The sequence below is a fragment of the Synchiropus splendidus genome, chromosome 2, assembly GCF_027744825.2.
Source record: "Synchiropus splendidus isolate RoL2022-P1 chromosome 2, RoL_Sspl_1.0, whole genome shotgun sequence".
Lineage (NCBI taxonomy): Eukaryota > Metazoa > Chordata > Actinopteri > Syngnathiformes > Callionymidae > Synchiropus > Synchiropus splendidus.
The window spans coordinates 17000043-17018973 of NC_071335.1; the positions used below are offsets into that span (position 1 = coordinate 17000043).

Below are 18931 nucleotides of genomic sequence, written 5' to 3' on the forward strand. Positions count from 1 at the left end.
CGGGACTGATGATAGAGTTACCTTCTAAAGAACTGTCAAATAAAGAAAAAAATAGTCTCCACAAAGGGCACTGTTCTCATGCAGGGAAAAAGACGTACCTGCTCTCTGGATGACGTAAAGTGAAACTAGCGACAGGAACAAAGAGATGTTGTCTGTTTCTTCGAACGCTGAATCTTTTTTGTTCCACGAAATTTGCTGCACATCAGAAACATTAGGGATCCATGTGTCTTTCTTCACGCGTTGTAAGCTGCGTCTTAAATAACATTCTCCTAGATTCGGATTTAGCTGCGACTCATTTAAGCTGGGATCGTTTCCACATTTTGGATCACACTGAGAGATAAAATGATGCTGAACTTGGCAAAAGACGACTTACTGACTGTTGATGTGACAGCCTCCGACCTGTGGGTCGCACTGTTTGTGCAGATTTTGACATCCTTCTTCTAAATCAGAATCAGAATCTCTTTATTTCCGACTCTATATCCGACAGGAAATTGCTTTTCGTTGCTACCACAACACCTGCTCAAAATAAAAAGAGAGAGTAGGTAACATGCCAAGAATTGATCTGAAGATTGAAGCAGAACATATGTATATGAAACATATACAAGTACATTGAAACAGTCAAACTAGTTTGAACAGAAATATCCACCAAACAGACTTGTGCAATTGCTCTCCATCAAGCCGTTTTCATCTCACTGCTTGACCTTTGGAACTAGGACAAAGCCAGAGCTAATGTGAAATCTTGAGTTGAGTCTAGCTGTGACAGAACCGTGTAAAATGGTCACCTGATTTGCTCACAGTCACGTAAGGAAATCAGCCTCTGTCCATTTCCTGCTGCTGCTGTCCCTGCTGTCATTGTTCTGTTCACATGAAGCAACAAATGATCACAATGACTCAGCAGTTTTGGACAAGAATGAAAGAAAAAAATCAGTTGCCCCGGACACATAGTCAGAGCCGTTGAGGGATTGAGCCTCAGAGTGTGCTGTATGAATATGTTGACTATTATTCCACATTATTCCTCATTCACTGGTCCGTCATTATCACAGCTCTTTGGTTGAAAATTCCCACTGTGACTCAGGTGTCCACCACCACGACAGGGATTCGTTCCCCCAAAGCAGCGTGATAGAACGAGCTCTTTAGAAGTCTCATGACACCATGCATGGCTTGAAATTGGGTCTGTGGTGAGTAACCTATGAGGATTGTATGAGCTAAATGTAACAAATCTTTCAACTCAAAGGTTGTTGAAAAGTCAGGAGGGAGGGAGGCGGCAGTGTGGACTTTCAGGAATCAAAGACTTAGTTTAACATCCAGAATGTAGCAGCTAGTTTGGGCTTCAACCTGCCCAAATTCTCCAGAGCAACACTGGTTTGCAACCAATCATGGACATTCGTTGACTTAAAAATCCTCCTGCACTCAACATATTTAAAAAATAAAAACTTATGATTACATCTGAGGCACACTTTCCCCTTCAATTCTACAAGCGGGCATCTGTTTATAAAAAGTATAATGGGTTTTGCTTCAGATTAGACTACTACAAAAGCATCTGTGACACAGGCTTATTATATGTTTTAGATTAGATTTGATGGCCTTTAATAGTCCCACACTGCAGCTATTCAATGTGTTCACAGTTTTAAGTGACATATAACTTTGTTTGTATTACTGCTAGAAATATTCATCCTTCCTCATGAATACCTCTTTAGTGGACTTTTTGTCCACTCCAGACCACCGTAGATCAAGTTACTTCCCCTACCTGTTTGAGCTGATCTGGCTGCAATAAACCAGGATTATGTTTTTGTTTTTGTTTTGTTTTTACATATAATAATCTGTGGAAGCATGGACGTCTCACTGCTTTTTCTCATTCTGTTCTCTCTGTTCGGTAAAGCGCTGATCTACGTATCAGGATTTTATATAACACTGAAAAAACTAGTTTACGATAGATTAGATGAGATATATCTGTTAAGTGACAGTTGTGTTTCTCATCTTATTATCTATTTTATTTACTAACCTAAAACCCTCTCTGTTTCTAATGTGCAGCATAGCTTTGTTTTCAACGAAGGAGTGAAGAAAGCCTTCTAAAAAAAAGTACTTTTGCTTTGTCAATGTCAATAAAATGTTGCAATGAAGTGAAGTGAACTGCTGAAGATGAAAGCAAATAAAGACACAGATAGCCCCAACCTTGTTACTTGGACAGTGCTGTGTTAAGTGTCTTATCGTGTTCATGTGAGGATCTGCTGTACTGAGGAATGTCCACTGATTCTGCTACCATTTGTTTCACCACCGTGTAGAGTAGTAGTCTCTGGCATCCATCTGAAATACGATTCAGTATGTCCACATGCATCTTGAGTGATTCAAATTGGATCTGCACCACATGAGGTCAAGGTCTTTCCCACTGAGTGGGACGTCACGTCCTTTGTTTTCCATCTTGTGAATGTTGCCTCCTGCATCTGATTCAGTTAAAAATGCTTCAACTCGAGTGTAAAACTGAAGCAGAAAAAGCCCTTAGCAGTTGTAAGGGCCTTGACAGAACCACATTGTGGTCGCCATTTAAGATTTTAAAATTCAAATCGAAGGAACCCTGTAGGAACGGTGCGAAATATATGATGCTATTATTCTAACTACTGCCAAAATGGAAAGAAACAAACCACCACTGGAAACTTAGTACTGTAGCTCCACCCCAGGTTTCACTTGCAGACAATGCTTCAGAGAGCGTCCTTAGAAGGTACACGATACACACCAAATGCCTCTATGAGCATCTGGAAAGTGTCGTGAAGGAATGACACAGAAAAGTCCCCTCTTCCTCCTATTTATCCCGAGCTGACCTTCCCATGATGTCGCACTAAGTAGCAGTATGTCTCTGGTTGTCTTAAAACTCATCCACGGGTGGCTCACTAATCAGATTGAACTTTCAACTTCAGCTTCCAAAGCCGGGACAACACCATCTAAACAAAATGGGGGAAAAAAAAGTGAGGCTGGCGTCAGATTGCATTGCATCCAGATTTATCTTCAGATTGTGGAGAGAAATCAAACACGCAAATCTAAAAACACTGCTTGAGGAAACTCACTTGGGTTATTGTGAGGACTGAACACAAGAACTATTTGAGTCATGTGATCATCTGCAGCATCATCTTCACGGACACACCCCTTTTTTCCTGCCTCACATTGACTACAAATGGGCTTTTCAGAGACACTCATGAACATTTGTAGAGTGACGACCACACGCTGCTTCTCCTCTGAAAGATCAGGAGGATTTTCTATCTCTTAGATGGCAGAGGAGCTCTTACTCGAAAATGCGGCGAAGATCAGCTCGGTGAGTTTCCTCATTGGTTCTCAAACACAAGCGTCAGAGTTCATTCCATGTGCTTTTACAAGCCGGTTTTATGTCGACAAACTTTTTTAACTCAAAGCAATCAAAGTTTTCTGTAATGAAGTTGTAAACAAAGAATCTGTGAGAGTGAGACTGTTCCACGTGGCGGTTTGTTGCCCCACAGTTTCATGACTAATCTAATTTGCATAAAGCTTCTATGGGCTGTTTGTCTAATGAGTGCAGACCTGCTATACTCTCAACAACTGTGACCAAGGTCCTGTGACACAAAAGTCATCATCTTTAATTTCCATGTGACCTTATGATGTGTGAATTATAGTTGTATTTAATAGATTGATGAACATGAAGACTTCTGCTCTGCATCTCTGCACATCCAGAACAGGTCAACTGAGTCAACCACAGAGTCAGACTCTTCATGCTCATATGACACAAGTTTAACTTAGTATAGCTTTAGGACAAAGACACAAACTTTAAAAAAAATATACAGCTAGTGCTACTTCAAACCTGTTTTGTTGGTCCCTCCACAACCTCTCACTAAAAAACTAACTGAAAAAACGCACCAAAGATGAGCTGCAAATGTGTGACCATGGCTTCTAAATATTTATAGTTTTTTTTTTTTTTTTTTTGTTCCTTCAGAGTCTCACCAAGTCTCTGCTGGCGGCGGCTTTACTGGCATCGTTTGGCAGCTCCCTGCTCTACGGATTCAATCTGGCTGTGGTCAATTCTCCGGCATTGGTCAGTATCAGTGAGTGATGTAGCTACTGCTAAAAATGCCACACAACTTACACATTGCTAGTCATGAGATGGCCTTTTGTTTGGCGTGTAAGATCCACAGCGTTCCGCTTCCTGCCGCTAAGCGTTAGCACTGCGTGTCACATTACTGTGTTTGCCTTGCTTCAAAAAAACATTACACCCTGTGAACCGTGGCCTTAATATTTACGCCTTAAACACCCTGAGAACATTTGATGGTGTGGAGAGGACGTTCCAAGCTTTGTGTGGGCAAAACGATCAAGAAACTTTGGTGTTCACCTGATTTTCACCTCGCCAAATCACATTCTAAGACGTTAAGCTTTTTTCTGATCTCTACCCATGTGAGGACACTAGCTGACTGCAAGCCAGGGTGATAGCAACCATGTTGGCCTGAAGAATCAGTTCGTCTCTGATGTTCATCATCGCTGTTTAAATGGTGAACTGAGTTGTGGCGTTTCACTAGCTGGAGCTAAGAGTGAGGCTTGGCCAGGTCGTGAGGCTGCTGTCGACCATCCATTTGCAATATCTCAAGTCCTTCTTACCTTGAATTGTATCAACAAAATATGCTCCCGCCAGAAAATAAGAGCTATTTTGCTATGTTACAGTTGCCCCTCTGAAAAGTCTGTGTTTATCTGGTCATCATTGAAACAGGGAAAGAGGCCTCAACTGTTGTCGGAGGACCCTTCATAGCCCTCGGCTGCTATGCTCTGCACCACCGTAGATAGATAGAAAGCAGCTGTGGAAAAGCTTGGTCTGATGCCTTCAGTAGCTCCACTGTCGTATTAGCTTGGCTTCTGTAGCTCACTTGGTTGTGAGATAACACTGGTAACTACTGTGCTAGCTAGCTCACTGTATGAGTTATTTTAGCTTGGTACCATTCTGTAACAGCTGAACAGTTATATGGTCACCATTTCCTTATCTGGTCCAGTGAGTCAAGGCTGAAATGTGTTTCACTCTCTCCAACATCTACAGTACTATCACCACATTCTCGTCCCAAAGGTGTCTCCACCTGAGCTGTTGGTCAGAGTTTCAAGTGTAAAGTGAGGCCTGTTATTCGCTCGTGTTTTAGTCACAATGTTTAAAGAGGATTTTCACAAAGCAAATTTAGATACGTGTCATGTATAAAAGCGTTTTTTTCTGCTGGTCACTTTAAAAAAAACCCTGTCGTCCGCCCAACAGTACATCAAGAGCTTTTACAATGAGACATTCATGGAAAAGTATGAATACTTCCCGGACGAGCATCTGATCACCATCATGTACTCACTGACGGTCTCCATTTTTGCCATCGGCGGCATGTTTGGGGCTCTGTTAGTGGGCCGGCTGGTCACCAAATATGGACGGTGAGTAACCAGAATGACCTCCGTTGCTAGTTTAATATTGTTTTCAACGTTGAATGGATTGTAACACAAACAGGAAGGGAACACTGGTGAAATCCACAGTACTGGTGTTTATTGGAGGGGCTATGATGGGACTCAGCAGGACGTTCAGGATGCCATTGATGGTCATCGCCGGCCGCTTCATTGTCGGTCTGCACTCAGGTGAGGCTGCGCATCTTTAGTTTCGCTGCCCGATCATTTATTTATACTTGTGTTGTGTCGCACAGGGATCGGTCTCAGTGTGGTGCCCATGTTCCTTGGTGAAATTGCCCCCAAAAATCTACGTGGCTTCCTGTCTCTCATTCCCAGCATCCACATCTGCCTGGGAGTCTTCATTGCTCAGGTCTTAGGGCTGCATGAGCTGCTTGGACAGGTACAAAACCAAGCTCATCCATGAGGCTAGTTGTTACAATGTCACACTAGTAATATAGGCCTCTATTGGTGGATGCCATTCAGAGACTTTGCAAAAGAGAACTTAATGCACCACAAATTGTTTTGAATGTAACACTGTAGATACTACCGTATATTTGTTTATCAAGCATAGGCTCCTCACAAAAACAGCAAGGGTAGTTCGGTAAAAAATGGCTTTGGAAGAGAAAGATTTCATCATATACAAGCTCTCATTGTAGCGGCGATCCCTGAATTATCCCACATAGGGATGGTACACAAGTACATTTTTGTAAAGAACATGATCATAAATCCCAAGTGTGACTGAGTTTGACAGCACCGGTACAAAAAATGTATAGTTCATAAGGACATAATTTAATTTTAACGTATTCTGTTCGTTTTCAACCAAATGTAAATCTGAAGATATTTTTAAAGACATGTTTTCTTTTTCTTTTTTATAAACAGGAGGAACACTGGCCTTTACTCCTTTCACTTGTCGTGTTTCCCGCCATTGTCCAGATGTTACTGTTGCCATGGTTTCCAGAAAGCCCTCGGTACCTGTTGATAGAAAAAGGCAATGCTCATGCCACCATCGAAGGTAAGACAAATCTGTTTTAGTGCAATGTGCAGATGTTTGACGCCATAACTCAGGCTGGAGGACGTTATTGAAAGTGGATTTCAATTCGACACACAGCAGGATCTGATTCACGAGATGCACGGGTCGCCAACATTATATATTGTCCTATCATTAGCTCAAAAACAACACAATGAGATCAACTTTCGTTGAGGAGTCAATGTGAAACCACCAGAGACCTCATGGCAGACAGACACAGGACAGTTTAGATTGGACAATGAGATTGTGAATGCAGCATAGTACGATCTAGACATAAGCATTGTTGAGTACAACTGAGTCTCATCTGCAAATTTGAGCCACTCGAAACTTGGGATAACTCTCGAATGCCTTGTGTTGTGGATGCTCTTCCCTCCAGCCCTGAAGTGGTACCGAAACAACAGTAACCTCCAAGTCGAGGTGGAGGAAATGCAGGAGGAGCAACGCTCGCTCAACACCATCCAGACCATCTCAGTCTGGCGTCTCCTGAGAGACCGTTGTGTCCGCTGGCAGGTCCTCACCATCATAGTGCTCAACGTCGGCATGCAGCTGTCTGGCATTGATGCGGTGAGAACTTATTGATACTCTCTTCATGTGATGTCATGGTGGGTGTGCAAAGACTGTGCAGTTATGATATGAAAGTGCCCAGCTGCGCCGCTCACATCTGCACTTCATCACCGTCCCAAATGCATTCAGCGTACGCCAAAGCAGGGGGCAACAAGGTCACGCTTCATTATCTTCAGGTCCACCTATCTCCTCAGCACTGCACTCGGAGCTACATGTAGATGGAAGTGCTGGGCTTCAAGGCGTAGATGTTTCACTTGTCCCAGCAGGGGGTGCATCTGCTCAGTCTACTGCTCGACAAGAAGCATGGAAGGCGTGTTTAAGAGGACAAAGTGTGATAGAAAATTTGACCAAAAAGTATGTTTTTTGTTGTGTTTTTTTTCGAAAAGGTACCCTTAAACTGTGTGTTATGAGAAACTCTACTTGAAATTTAAAATACTAGCTGGTTAGAAAACCACAACCAAAATGGAAGCTTCATCTCACTTCACAAATGGTTTTAAAATATGAGAGCTAAGCAGTTGTGTTGGTGACAGCATCATCTGCCATGGCATTGTCGAAAGTAGAGGAACCAGAGACGGCCATAGAAGCCCTGAACCTTCTGCTTTGCTTATCCAGCATGACTCTAACTCTAAGTCTATCTCCAGCCCCCTTCTATGTTCTGGCTGTAGTCTCTGTTAAATACTGCTCCGATTAGCCAGTCTGATCACCCTAAGAAAGAGTTTGGCGTCAGATGCAGGAGATATGGAATTACTGTGTCTCAAAGAACAAGATTTAATGGGTGCAACCTGCATACTCCCACCCATAATATTGGAAATGAAAGCAAGTCGATTGTCCACCAGCAGAAAGTGGACCGCAAGAGCGTCATTATCATGAAGAAATAATCAATAAAGCACAATGTTTTCAGCAGAAATATTAGCTCGGATAAATGCGCACTTATTTCTCCACCGGAGTCCAAATGGTCTTCACTCCATTTTTCCAGCCAGAACTATTGGATTCGCAGGTACAGTACGATGCGCGTCACTTTCTTCTCACAAATTCTGAACTTCTGGAGCCGGGATAGTTTGAATTCTTGCCGGTAGTAATGGAGATGGAATGCTAAACATTCAGTTAGTAAATCAACAAGACAGCCTTTAACCACAGACATCACGCTCTTGTGTACATCTCACCAGTGATGGATGTTGCATCAGCAAATGTGATTAATGAGCACAGGCAAATTAATTTCAAGGGGAGCACTTGTCAGAGGTCCATATCCAGGAATCGCTGCATCTCAATCACATGAATGATGGAGGGTCTGGTGGTAATGATGGGTGTGATGGATCACATGGAGATCATGGCAGCGTCATTCTGTTGTTCTCAGCCAACTCATGTTAAAATGTATCTGTATTTACCTGCAAGAGTTTTTCTGTCTATAGCACAGCCATTTGACTCTGGACTTTCTTGCCTTGTTTCAGATCTGGTTCTACACCAACGATATATTCAGAGGAGCAGGGATCCAGGAGTCTCAAATTCAGTACACGACGGTGGGAACCGGAGCCATCGAGGTCATCTCAGGGATGTTGGGTGTAGGTGTTCTTCTTTCATTTGTTGATCCATTCACCATGGCAGAGTGGTGGGGAGCCTTGACAGAGAGAAGAATTGTTGCACAGCCAACTCCGAGGTGTTTTTGCTGAGGGGCCAAGAGGCCTCTGGTCAGAAGTAGTTTCAGCCGCATGTATTTGCTTCACGTTACTACTTAATGCCAGTGAGTGTGTGTGGATCCACCAGTAACTATGGAGCTTTGACTTTTTGACCCACAAACTAGGTGTTTTTATTGAGTCATTTATACACTTGGAACAAATGAAACTCTTCAAATTGTTACCCAAAAATTAAACAAATACGGGTGTAGATACTATATTTTTTTTACCACCCCCCCAAAAAATACCCCAAATTCCTGAAAGCCTGGAGACATGATGCAAACTGCTTCGACTCCTTCAGTACCCAAATGAGCTTCCAGCTCTAGCTCAAGGGCGGCTCCCTTTCAAAGTCAAAGGAGTCCCATGCATGTAAATGTTTGATGACATATTTGTATTTTCCTTAAATAAGATATTGGTGTTCATTCATGCCCTCAGTCACTAACTATATTTCTTCTATTCGTCAGTGTTTCACAATCGATCGTGTCGGCCGCAGACCTCTGCTCATTGGAGGCTTCCTCTTCATGGGAATCTGCTGCGCTGGGATCACCGTCTCCGTCCTCTTCCAGGTGAGTGATGTCATCACTGTGTGCATCACAGGTGCTACTCTAATGTGAGTATGTTCAGTATCAGTTTCATGTATTTTCAAAAGGTTTTAGATTTTTCAAATGTGATGTCAACCATCCATCTGAACTAACTATAGCATGCTAACTATAGCGGCGGCATGTCAACCACATACACATGAACACACACTGAAAACATGCTAGACTATGTGCAGAATTGCAGTATTTTAAAGAAGACATGCTGAAAGGCTCAAACCATTGACAGCTATAGTTTCATGTATTCATGTCTTCAGTTACCCTCATGCTTGATACAGTCTAAACTCCCAATGAAAGTCTTCGCCTTCTTCGATGTAACGCCAACCTTATTGCTGTTTTGTGCGTCTTTACACCTAAAAAGCTCTAAAAATAGAGCTTCCCTACCACTCTAGCTGCTAGGCTTCTGTTACAATCTAAACCAGAGGAGTGCAGAGGGCGACTCAGAGACCAGATGCGGCCCTTTATCTGTATTTATGTGGCCTCGAAACAAGGTTTCTTTTTAAATCAAATTATTATCATAAGTAATGCTTTATCAGTAATTCACCTTCCTCCAAATAAATAAATTAGAAATAAATAAATAGAATATTATTAGACGCTTTATTTGTTGCACTTAAAAAAAACAAAAACAACGTGTAATTAAGTGTATGTATCACCGAGTCACCAAGATATTCTCCTGAATAAAATCATCCAATATTTTGGATTTATTTTGAGGATCTTGAAACAAAATGCATAATAACAATGTCACTATATTGTCACACCTTTCCCTATTTTATCACATTTAAGAAATAAACAAATTAAATAACAAATTCAAATAACATTTTCGAAGATTGATGATCAAGCTCAAGCTGAGAGCTGATATTAATCAATGTTAGAGTAGAATACTGTGAAAAGACTGAGAATGAACCTCTGGATAATTTTGATAAATAATAGAAAATATATTTTTAAATAATTTACTTACTAAAAATTAGTCTTTTGGAAGTCACTATTCAACTTTCAAATCGTGTCAGAAGTCAGAATTCTCGTTCATTTTTTTCTGTTGTAAACACGTGGCCTTAATAAGAAACTATTGTCATCCACTGACAAAATATTGATACAAAAAAATCCATGATGAGAAATAGTCCCCTCTTTTTTGTGGATTAGTGCGAACTTGTCACGGTCGTCTCCTGACACACACTGTCTCATATAATGAACCTCATGACATATATGAAAAAAAAAAAAAACGATTGGGACCAGTGAAAAATGTGCGTCAGTTCTGGTCACGACATGACACACATGACTCGTCGTTCCAGGCTCATGTCGCCTTCATGCACTACATCAGTGTGGGCTGTGTGGTCGGGATCATCGCTGGATTCTGCATCGGACCAGGTGAGAGAACTACACACACACACACACACACACACACACACAAGTCCGATGTAACACTGCTCCCTGCTGGACACACGCGCAACAGCAGCCGCTGTGCTCCATCCGTCTTGTAAATGAGGACCCACCATAAGTGCCACACTACATCTACTCCATCTATTTCCGGTTTTGTTGAGGTGAATTAAGAGGCAATCACTTACAACATCGGAGGCCATGCTGAGTGGACCTGCGAGGATGATCTGTTGGAGAGAGTCCGGTATGGTCGGGCTCTGCTGCTGCCGCCATTCGACCTTTAATGGGCCGTTGTTCATCAGCTGGCCTTGATGAACACCTTCAGAGGGAACCCCCCACCACCTCCTCCTCCAGCCATGCCACAGATGTTGACGAATTATGGCCCAGTTACTGTTTGACAATATTAAACATTCCTTTATGCAATTATGGCGCTGGGATAATGAGGCCGCAGTTGTTATCGGTGCTCTTCCTTTCGCATCCTTCACTTCGACAATGAAGAGTAATGTGTTTGGAGAGAATATTCGGAGGCCATTGTTGACCAGCCGGACTCCCATTCGAAAGCCTCCCAAGAAAGTTCGCTGGCTATGGAGAGCGCAATTGAATCAGCCAACTGCTGTGTGACATAAATTGAATAATAACCTGATCGATAATCTACATTTATTATTAAAACATTTCTCCTGTATCTTGAGCACAGAAGATAAAGCTGTCATCTGTAATATAAAACAAACAAAACTTTAAAATGTACACACTCTATAAAAACACCAAGAATGTCCAGTGTCTAGCTTGAGGCAGCTTTGAGCTTGATATCTCCACATGGAACTTTGACTCTCCCAGCAAAACATAAAGAATTGTGAATTGTTGTTGTGAGTCGTATTTGTCGAATTTTCTCTGTGGGTCTCTGTCAGTCCACCCCTTTCGCCCTTTGACCTCCATGACTCCCTTGACCCGGGCATACCATCTTAATAAGCATAAGTAAATGAATGGACCCCGGTCATGTGATTGTAGTTCTGCACCAGGGTCGGCTGGTGAAACATCTCCATGCATATCATTCAACAGTTGTTATTGAAGACACAGCACAAAATAACAAAAATCTCATAGAGTTTCCATCATAATACTTGGGACACTGCAGAAAAGTGCCCCTCAGGCAGCAGATTCTAGGGTGCAGAATGGTTTAACTTCTGCAGCCTGTGACCATTTCTTGCCTGTCATCTATCTATCTATCTATCCATCTATCTATCTATCTATTTATCTATCTATCTATCTATCGGTCTGTCTGTCTGTCTGTCTGTCTATCCATCTATCTATCTATCTATCTATCTATCTATTTATCTATCTATCTATCTATCTATCTGTCTGTCTGTCTGTCTGTCTGTCTGTCTATCTATCGGTCTGTCTGTCTGTCTGTCTGTCTGTCTGTCTGTCTGTCTATCTATCGGTCTGTCTGTCTGTCTGTCTGTCTATCCATCTATCTATCTATCTATCTATCTATCTATTTATCTATCTATCTATCGGTCTGTCTGTCTGTCTGTCCGTCCATCTATCTATCTATCTATCTATCTATCTATCTATCTATCTCTGTCTATAGGAGTGTGGGAGGAAACTTGAGTGTTCAGAGGAATGGCATGAGCATGCATGACAACCAACTTTTATAATGCAGACAAAATGATGCATTGAATGCAATTTAAAAATATTAACCTAATGATCGATGTCAGGTAGAAGAACATTTTGTCTCTTTGGTGACTAAAGTGGGGCACGTTGTCCTCCAGATAACTCTGAATCTCTCGAATCTCTCGTCTTTTTCAGCCGGCGTCCCATTCCTGATCACCGCAGAGCTGTTCAAGCAGTCTCACCGGCCGGCAGCCTACACCGTGGCCGGCTGCCTCAACTGGTTGTCCAACTTCACCATCGGCTTCGTCTTTCCCTTCCTGGAGGTCAGACTCATGTTCTACTTTTCGACCGGGACTCACACACTGTGCATTTCAACAGAAAGCTCCGAGACCGCTGACATTTGCTTTGAAATTGTCATCAATAAAAGGCCTGAATATGAGTGAAATGTCAAGGAGATGTATAGAAAGTCACAAGTCTTGTTTACTTTAATGCCAGCTGGAGTTGCCTTTGAGGAATTTAATTTTAAATGTGACACGCAGGAGCTACGGTGGCTCCCCTCAGTGTCAGACACAGGTCACTTTTAATAAGAGCTGCCTGCTCTAGTCTGAGAAGAGGCGACTCCCATAGCGCCAATTAAATTACCAATTAAAATGTCGACCTTGCCGCCTGTCAGTGTCCTGGGCGGAGTTCAGACGGAAAGTACAGACTAAATTCAGTTTGCCGTTGGAGTTGGGGGTTATTTAACCGCTAAATTAATCTGCAGCTTTACACAATAAAGAATTTTATAGGCCCTTTCATATTTAAAAAATAATAATACATTTGTGAATTAACACATTTGTTGGGAAATAATGTGCATGAATGCACATTTAGACAATAGAAATTGTGTAAAAGAAAATATAAAAAAATAAATAAGGGGAAATAGTAGATAAAGGAAGCTAAATAAATGAATAAATAAAAAGGTTATCGCTTTTTTTCTAACCAAAACACACAAATGGAACACACCAGGTATCACTGTTGCAGGAGGTGCCCATTTTCAGATCATTTTGAGGAGCATTGTTGTCATAGCCAGTGTGCTTTTGCTAGAACATTTCCAAAATACCCTCATGATCTTAAATAATCATCTTAAATTCCACCTGTCAAGAAGCAAAAAAGTCCAATGCAAATACACAAAAATACACCCAAAATACTTCCCATTGTTCACCATATCATGAGGCCTTTTATTCACATACACTGTTTTTGTTTTGACCCCTCTGCGATTGCTTGAACCTTTTGCTATGTGGGGTCGCGGGTCCTCCATTGAGTCAGCTGCTATTTAACCTATTGATACAGTGTCAGATATGTTCATGATGTATGGAAAGAGTTTCACATCTGTGTCTTCGTCTTCTGCCCTCACTCCTGTCCTACACCCTCTCACTGGATATCTGACGCTACAGTTGTCTCCACCCTGCCTTCACTCTCCTCTTCAGCCCATTTGACTTCTCTCCATTATTCTGAATGAATGACGCAAATGTCCTGACCATAACCTCTCCTGTCTTAATCTCCTCTTTGACCTGGTGACATCCAGTTTTCCCTTCAAAGTGAAAGAGAACCCCTCAAGCCTATTTTAAGATGAGGGCCTAATTCTTTCTCCCAGAAGTTAACTGGTTTGTTTCCTGAATAGCTCTCATTTGCATCTTAATTCTCTTGTCCCTTCAGATTTCTTTAGGGCCTTACTGCTATCTGATCTTCTGCGGCATCTGCCTCTCTGTGGCGCTTTACACCATCTTCGTCATTCCTGAGACCAAGAACAAGACCTTCATGGAGATCAGTCAGATGTTTGCCACCAAGAACAAGATGAGCGAAGACGACGTCAACGCCAACGGACATCTTAAACTGTCTCAGATGAACATGAACGGCTACGGGAGTCTGGGTATTCTACGTGAAAAGTGAGTGGGAGACAAAGACAAAAAACCACCATGCGGCTGCATCATGTGACATCCGTGCGCATGATGGCGTACAAAATAAAATACAGTAAGGTTTGTAGCAATGTAAACAGACAACAAAACCCATTGTTTTTCCACAGCAGCGCGCCAGTCACAAGGTTGCAAGCGTTTCAAGCCTCTTGACGGGAAATTAGCTCGGTGAATCTGTCTCGGATTTGTAACCTCTTCTCATGACTCATTGTTCTTGCCAGACAGTCCCTCACATCGTTGGTCAGATATCTACTAGTGACCAAAAGAACAAGCAGGCGGCGCCTCTTGTGGAGCACAGGGATGGAAACGGCTTCATTTTGTTTCAGTGGATAAACTCTTCGTTCTCAGAGTGTGTCTTTCAGTCAGGTGCTATATTTGTCTTTTAGCCGGCACTCAAGCTTGGGCCAAACTCCAGACTCAGATTTTTTAAAACGTACCTCATATTTATTCACAAGTGTGGTGCTTGCCTCAACTTTGTTCTTGGAAATGTATTATCGAATGAATGGGAGATCTTTGAAGTATGATAAACAAGGAAGTTTGCTTTGATGCTGAAACCAGTTAAACACTGATCATGTGGACAAAAGTTGTGTGGCATCCCAACCAGAGCAAAAGATGAACAGTGTACGACGTAAATGGCTCCTTAGCTTTCTGTGGAATGAATATTTAAAAATAAATAAACTTTTAAGCGTTTTCCATGTCTGAAACTGTTTTTATGCATTATGCAAAATAATCTAATAAAATAAACTCAAATAAAATGTACATATCCGTATAGTATAAGAAACCAAAAAAATATTGCCAACAAAATACAGGCTGTGTGAAACAGACTTCACAATTAACTCCTCGGCCTTCACGAACTACTGAGCAACATAACTGTCAGTGTCCAATATAAACAACAGAAATATGATGCGCTGATTCTGAGAGCTGCCTCTTCCCATATACTCACAGTGAAGAAGCTGGTCAAATGCGTAAATGAATTGTTTTTAAACCTGATGCGATAAGACCTAACTTCACCACACACCTTCATGACAGAATGAGGGCGTGATCCTTGTCGCACGACACCAAAGACTGTCTGCACCGCAGAGCTAACAGAGCTAACAGCTAATGCGACGCCTCACTTTAAAACTTTACTGACACTAGTAAACTATTGTGGTTTAAAAGTTGGATCATAACGAAATGCAGAACCAAACAAATTAGCTCCAAAATGTGAAGAGAGATAGAATAATTGTAGTTATGAAGAATGCAAAGGCAATGAATGTTAAAGATTTGTCCAAAAATTACCCAAACAATAAAGTTCTGTGGCCTGAACTGTCAGATTTTATTTTTTTCTTTAGGACACTGACCATAAAATTGCAATTTAGTCTCAAAACGACTTGGCATTGTGATAAAATTGAAACATTTAAAAATATTATTTTAAAATAATAATAATATTTTTATTATTTTAATATTTTATTATTTTTACCATATAGTGCCCACCCCTTTCTGGAGACATTTTAAACAGATACATTTGCAGACGCATTTTGTTTCTGCAAATAACCAAACTAGTCTTTATTTTATGTCAGACTCAACACATTAATGCTGTTATTGTGCTAACTGTTAGCATCAACTTCTCTGTTGTTCCTCACGGGCTTTCAAGATGATTTTGGATCCCAGGGGAGCACTGTATTTTTTGGAGTAAATTATCAAGGTTGTCTAAAAACACAGGCTTCCTTTGCTTCCCTGAGATGTGCCCTATCAGAAGACACACTAGACGTATCAACATCATCAGATATATCTCCTTGTTGCTCCTTGCAGACAGTAACATGCTGGAATTCCAATCACTTCTTAACCAGAGATTAATACATTTGAGGAACCAAGTTTTGGGGCATGAAAAGTTTCCTTACTTATCTGCATCCAGAGTTCCAAATAAGATGTTTCCCAGATATCTGGTGGTGTTTTTCTGAAGGATTTGAGATGGCAGCTTCCCGCCATCTCTATCTTCCCCTGCCTGTGGCCTGGTTTGATTCATCTGTCAGCGCCTGCAGAGGAACCCGGGAGCCCCCAACTGAGGCCAAATGGATAAATGTTGTCATGTTCTGCTTGTCCTGCCATCACAGAGGACAAACGCAGAGTAAAGGTGCTTCATCAGATCTGAGTTACAAAGTTGTTTGGAGGCGCGGTGAGCATTACAAAGGAGGAGAAGTAGTGGGGAGAAGGTCAAGCTGAGGAGCTGTTGATTCGCCGCTGAATGACAAATGGATATTCAGTCCGGGTCCTGAGAGAGGAGCACGGACTCTGCCTGTTCATATGTAACCCGATTCTGATTCCGAGGAGTCTACTGTACATGTGTGCTGTTAATACCACCGCATCATGAACACACACATGTGCAGGCTCATGTGCCTCGGGCTGGCAGAAGCTATAAATCAAACAAATAGCATCACAGTCTGGCGAAGGAAGCATTCCAACAGATAAAATGCTCCCCCACACAACAAAGCCACACTCGCTGCGTAATTAATTGCAACAAATTACCTCTTCCTCTCCCTGTCGACCCCCACCTCACACACACACACACGCCGAACAGTGACAGACGGCACACAAGTGTTTGGAACTCCAACACACACCCTTCATAAGTGCTTTAATGTGGCTTATTGCAGTGTGCGGTCCCCTTAGCCGTGGAAATATTCGCTTGACGGATGTGCTTTGTCGCCGGCGCTCCCCGGCGGAGGGCGGCTGTCAGGGAGGAGATGATGACATTAACAGGGAGGCAAGGCGATGACAAATGCCTGTTATCAGCGAACGAGGCCGGTGACAAATCGAACGGCAGCGCCCAGGCAGCCCCGGCGCGGCGTAATAAAAAAGAAGATGGATGACGCAGCCAGACAGGCCTCGCGTTAATGCGATTTCCACTGCTCTCCCTGACTCCCAATTAAGGCTGGGGGAGGCGGAGGAGCAGCAGGGAGAGGAGGTGGAGACTCTGCGTCTGGAGGAGGAGGCTGTTGCTGGATGGAGGAGAGCCGAAGGGACGACGAGGAAAGGAAGAAGGTTGTAGACACGGCGGGGATGGGACGGTTAGGAGTGGGTACTGTCGTAACAGTTCACAAAATCATGGGACTTTTTGGGCTGTTGTTGACGCAAAAACCATCTCAACTGTTATATGGCACAATCTCAGATTAAACCTGGAGAACCATGACAAAATTCTAACCACATGAGATAATGTTCCACAAAGTGCTCGGGAAAATGTGGGTTGAGGAATCACATGGTTGTTGAGCTGCGAGCCGCTCTTAGATTTTGTTATCCTTGCTGCCTGTGGTTCCTATTTTCAGGGTAATTTAGCTTATATTATTATATACAATATACCAAAGGAGGTTTATGTTCAGGTGTCTTCATCCGTTCGGATGCCTACAGATGAAACAGCAGTGAAGACAGCGGATGTGTTGGGTGTGCCGCTAAGATTGCTTTGGCTTTTCCCACACTTTTCTCAGACAGCAAACATGGCTGTGCTCATAAAAAACAAATTCCATTTTTTCCTTTTCAACACTGCGATTCCCTGGACATATGAAATTGTGTCAATCCTTAAATAAGCCATGCTGAAGGAGCAGAAACAAGGCCAGCAAAAACGTCATTTATCAAGTTGATCGACAGACTTTACAGGCCAACAAGCCATGGCAGACAGCTGAGATCCAGAGTCTGGTCCGAATTTTCCAATCAGAACTGCAATGCAAAACTAACACCACTGTTGAGGAAAACCGTTTTGAAGTTCTTAAAACAAGCCATATAAATTCACTTGATAAGACAAGAGACTATTTGTTGCGGCATCCTTTTTGATCTGGAACAATATTGTTGTAGCTGTGATGCCAACAGTCATCGACACCTGGTCCGACTCCCTCGTGTGGCAGCCACAGTAACACCAGCAATACTAAAGAGTGACTACGAACACTTGTGGTAAAGCATGTCATATAATAAACCCAAGTAAAACAGCTTTAACTTTCGGCGCCTTTTACCGCCGCCGTAATCATCGCCGTCTCACAGGAACAGGCTTGTTATGTGTCTCAGTGGCCAGTAGCAGCGTCATTATGTTCCTGTCACACAGTAATAAAGCAGTGGCATAAACGTAGAAGCATCTCTTGCCATGGCAGGTTCAAGTGTTCACCGGCAGCAGCAGCAGCAGGTGTGTGTGGCCCTCCATGCTGCTGTGCTTTTCAGGATTCCGCTTCTTAAATCAGCTCTTATAAAAACAGAGCTGACAGACTGTCACTGGCTGGTAGGCAGACAGAGCTATAGAGATGAGCTATGGCCGTGCTCAGAATGCCTGTTCCCACTCATCCTGTCCAAGGACCCAGATGTTATCTGTTGCTAAAAGGATCAGCGGAGGATATTGAGGAATGGCTCCTGGGATGAGGGGGGCATCTGTGCCTGAATACCCATGGGCTGCTGTTTTGTCACTCTGACAATGTTTTAGAAAAGGCTGTGGAAGCTCAGAGAGGCTGCAGAGTTGAGGCCATATATCTCCTGCTATAACACGCGGGCGAGGAAGAGAGGGCTGAAATGACAATGAAATATTGCAGGTGCTCACAGGAACAGAAAAAAAAAGAACAGGGTCTAAAGAGCGACGACAAAGTCTCGCGAGGAGCCTGCAGGTGCTGACAAATCCACAGATACTAACCTGTATTATAGGGCAGCGCAAAGCTGGGGTGAAGATTTGTGGCTCTCCATGAGGACGCTCGCACTTGAAGATACAAACATGGG

At 42.6% G+C, this 18931-nt stretch overlaps 1 protein-coding gene across 1 annotated transcript; it reads left to right on the top strand.

The window, feature by feature from the left end:
• The first annotated feature begins 3178 nt into the window (after positions 1 to 3178).
• Positions 3179 to 14569, top strand: LOC128754264 (solute carrier family 2, facilitated glucose transporter member 5-like). The gene is made up of 12 exons (XM_053856761.1): positions 3179 to 3304; positions 3956 to 4054; positions 5249 to 5409; positions 5483 to 5607; positions 5673 to 5818; positions 6298 to 6430; positions 6822 to 7009; positions 8458 to 8568; positions 9144 to 9245; positions 10565 to 10640; positions 12453 to 12580; positions 13953 to 14569. The coding sequence occupies exons 1-12, from the start codon at positions 3260 to 3262 to the stop codon at positions 14184 to 14186; spliced, it is 1548 nt and encodes a 515-aa protein (XP_053712736.1). The 5' UTR covers positions 3179 to 3259; the 3' UTR covers positions 14187 to 14569.
• The last annotated feature ends 4362 nt before the right edge of the window (positions 14570 to 18931 follow it).

Bases quoted from the DNA above. Each gene is read 5' to 3' on its own strand.
- LOC128754264 (XM_053856761.1), top strand. From the start codon at position 3,260: ATGGCAGAGGAGCTCTTACTCGAAAATGCGGCGAAGATCAGCTCG. The intron at 5,819-6,297 runs GTACAAAACCAA...TTTTATAAACAG, and splicing joins TGCATGAGCTGCTTGGACAG to GAGGAACACTGGCCTTTACT. The intron at 6,431-6,821 runs GTAAGACAAATC...TCTTCCCTCCAG, and splicing joins TGCTCATGCCACCATCGAAG to CCCTGAAGTGGTACCGAAAC.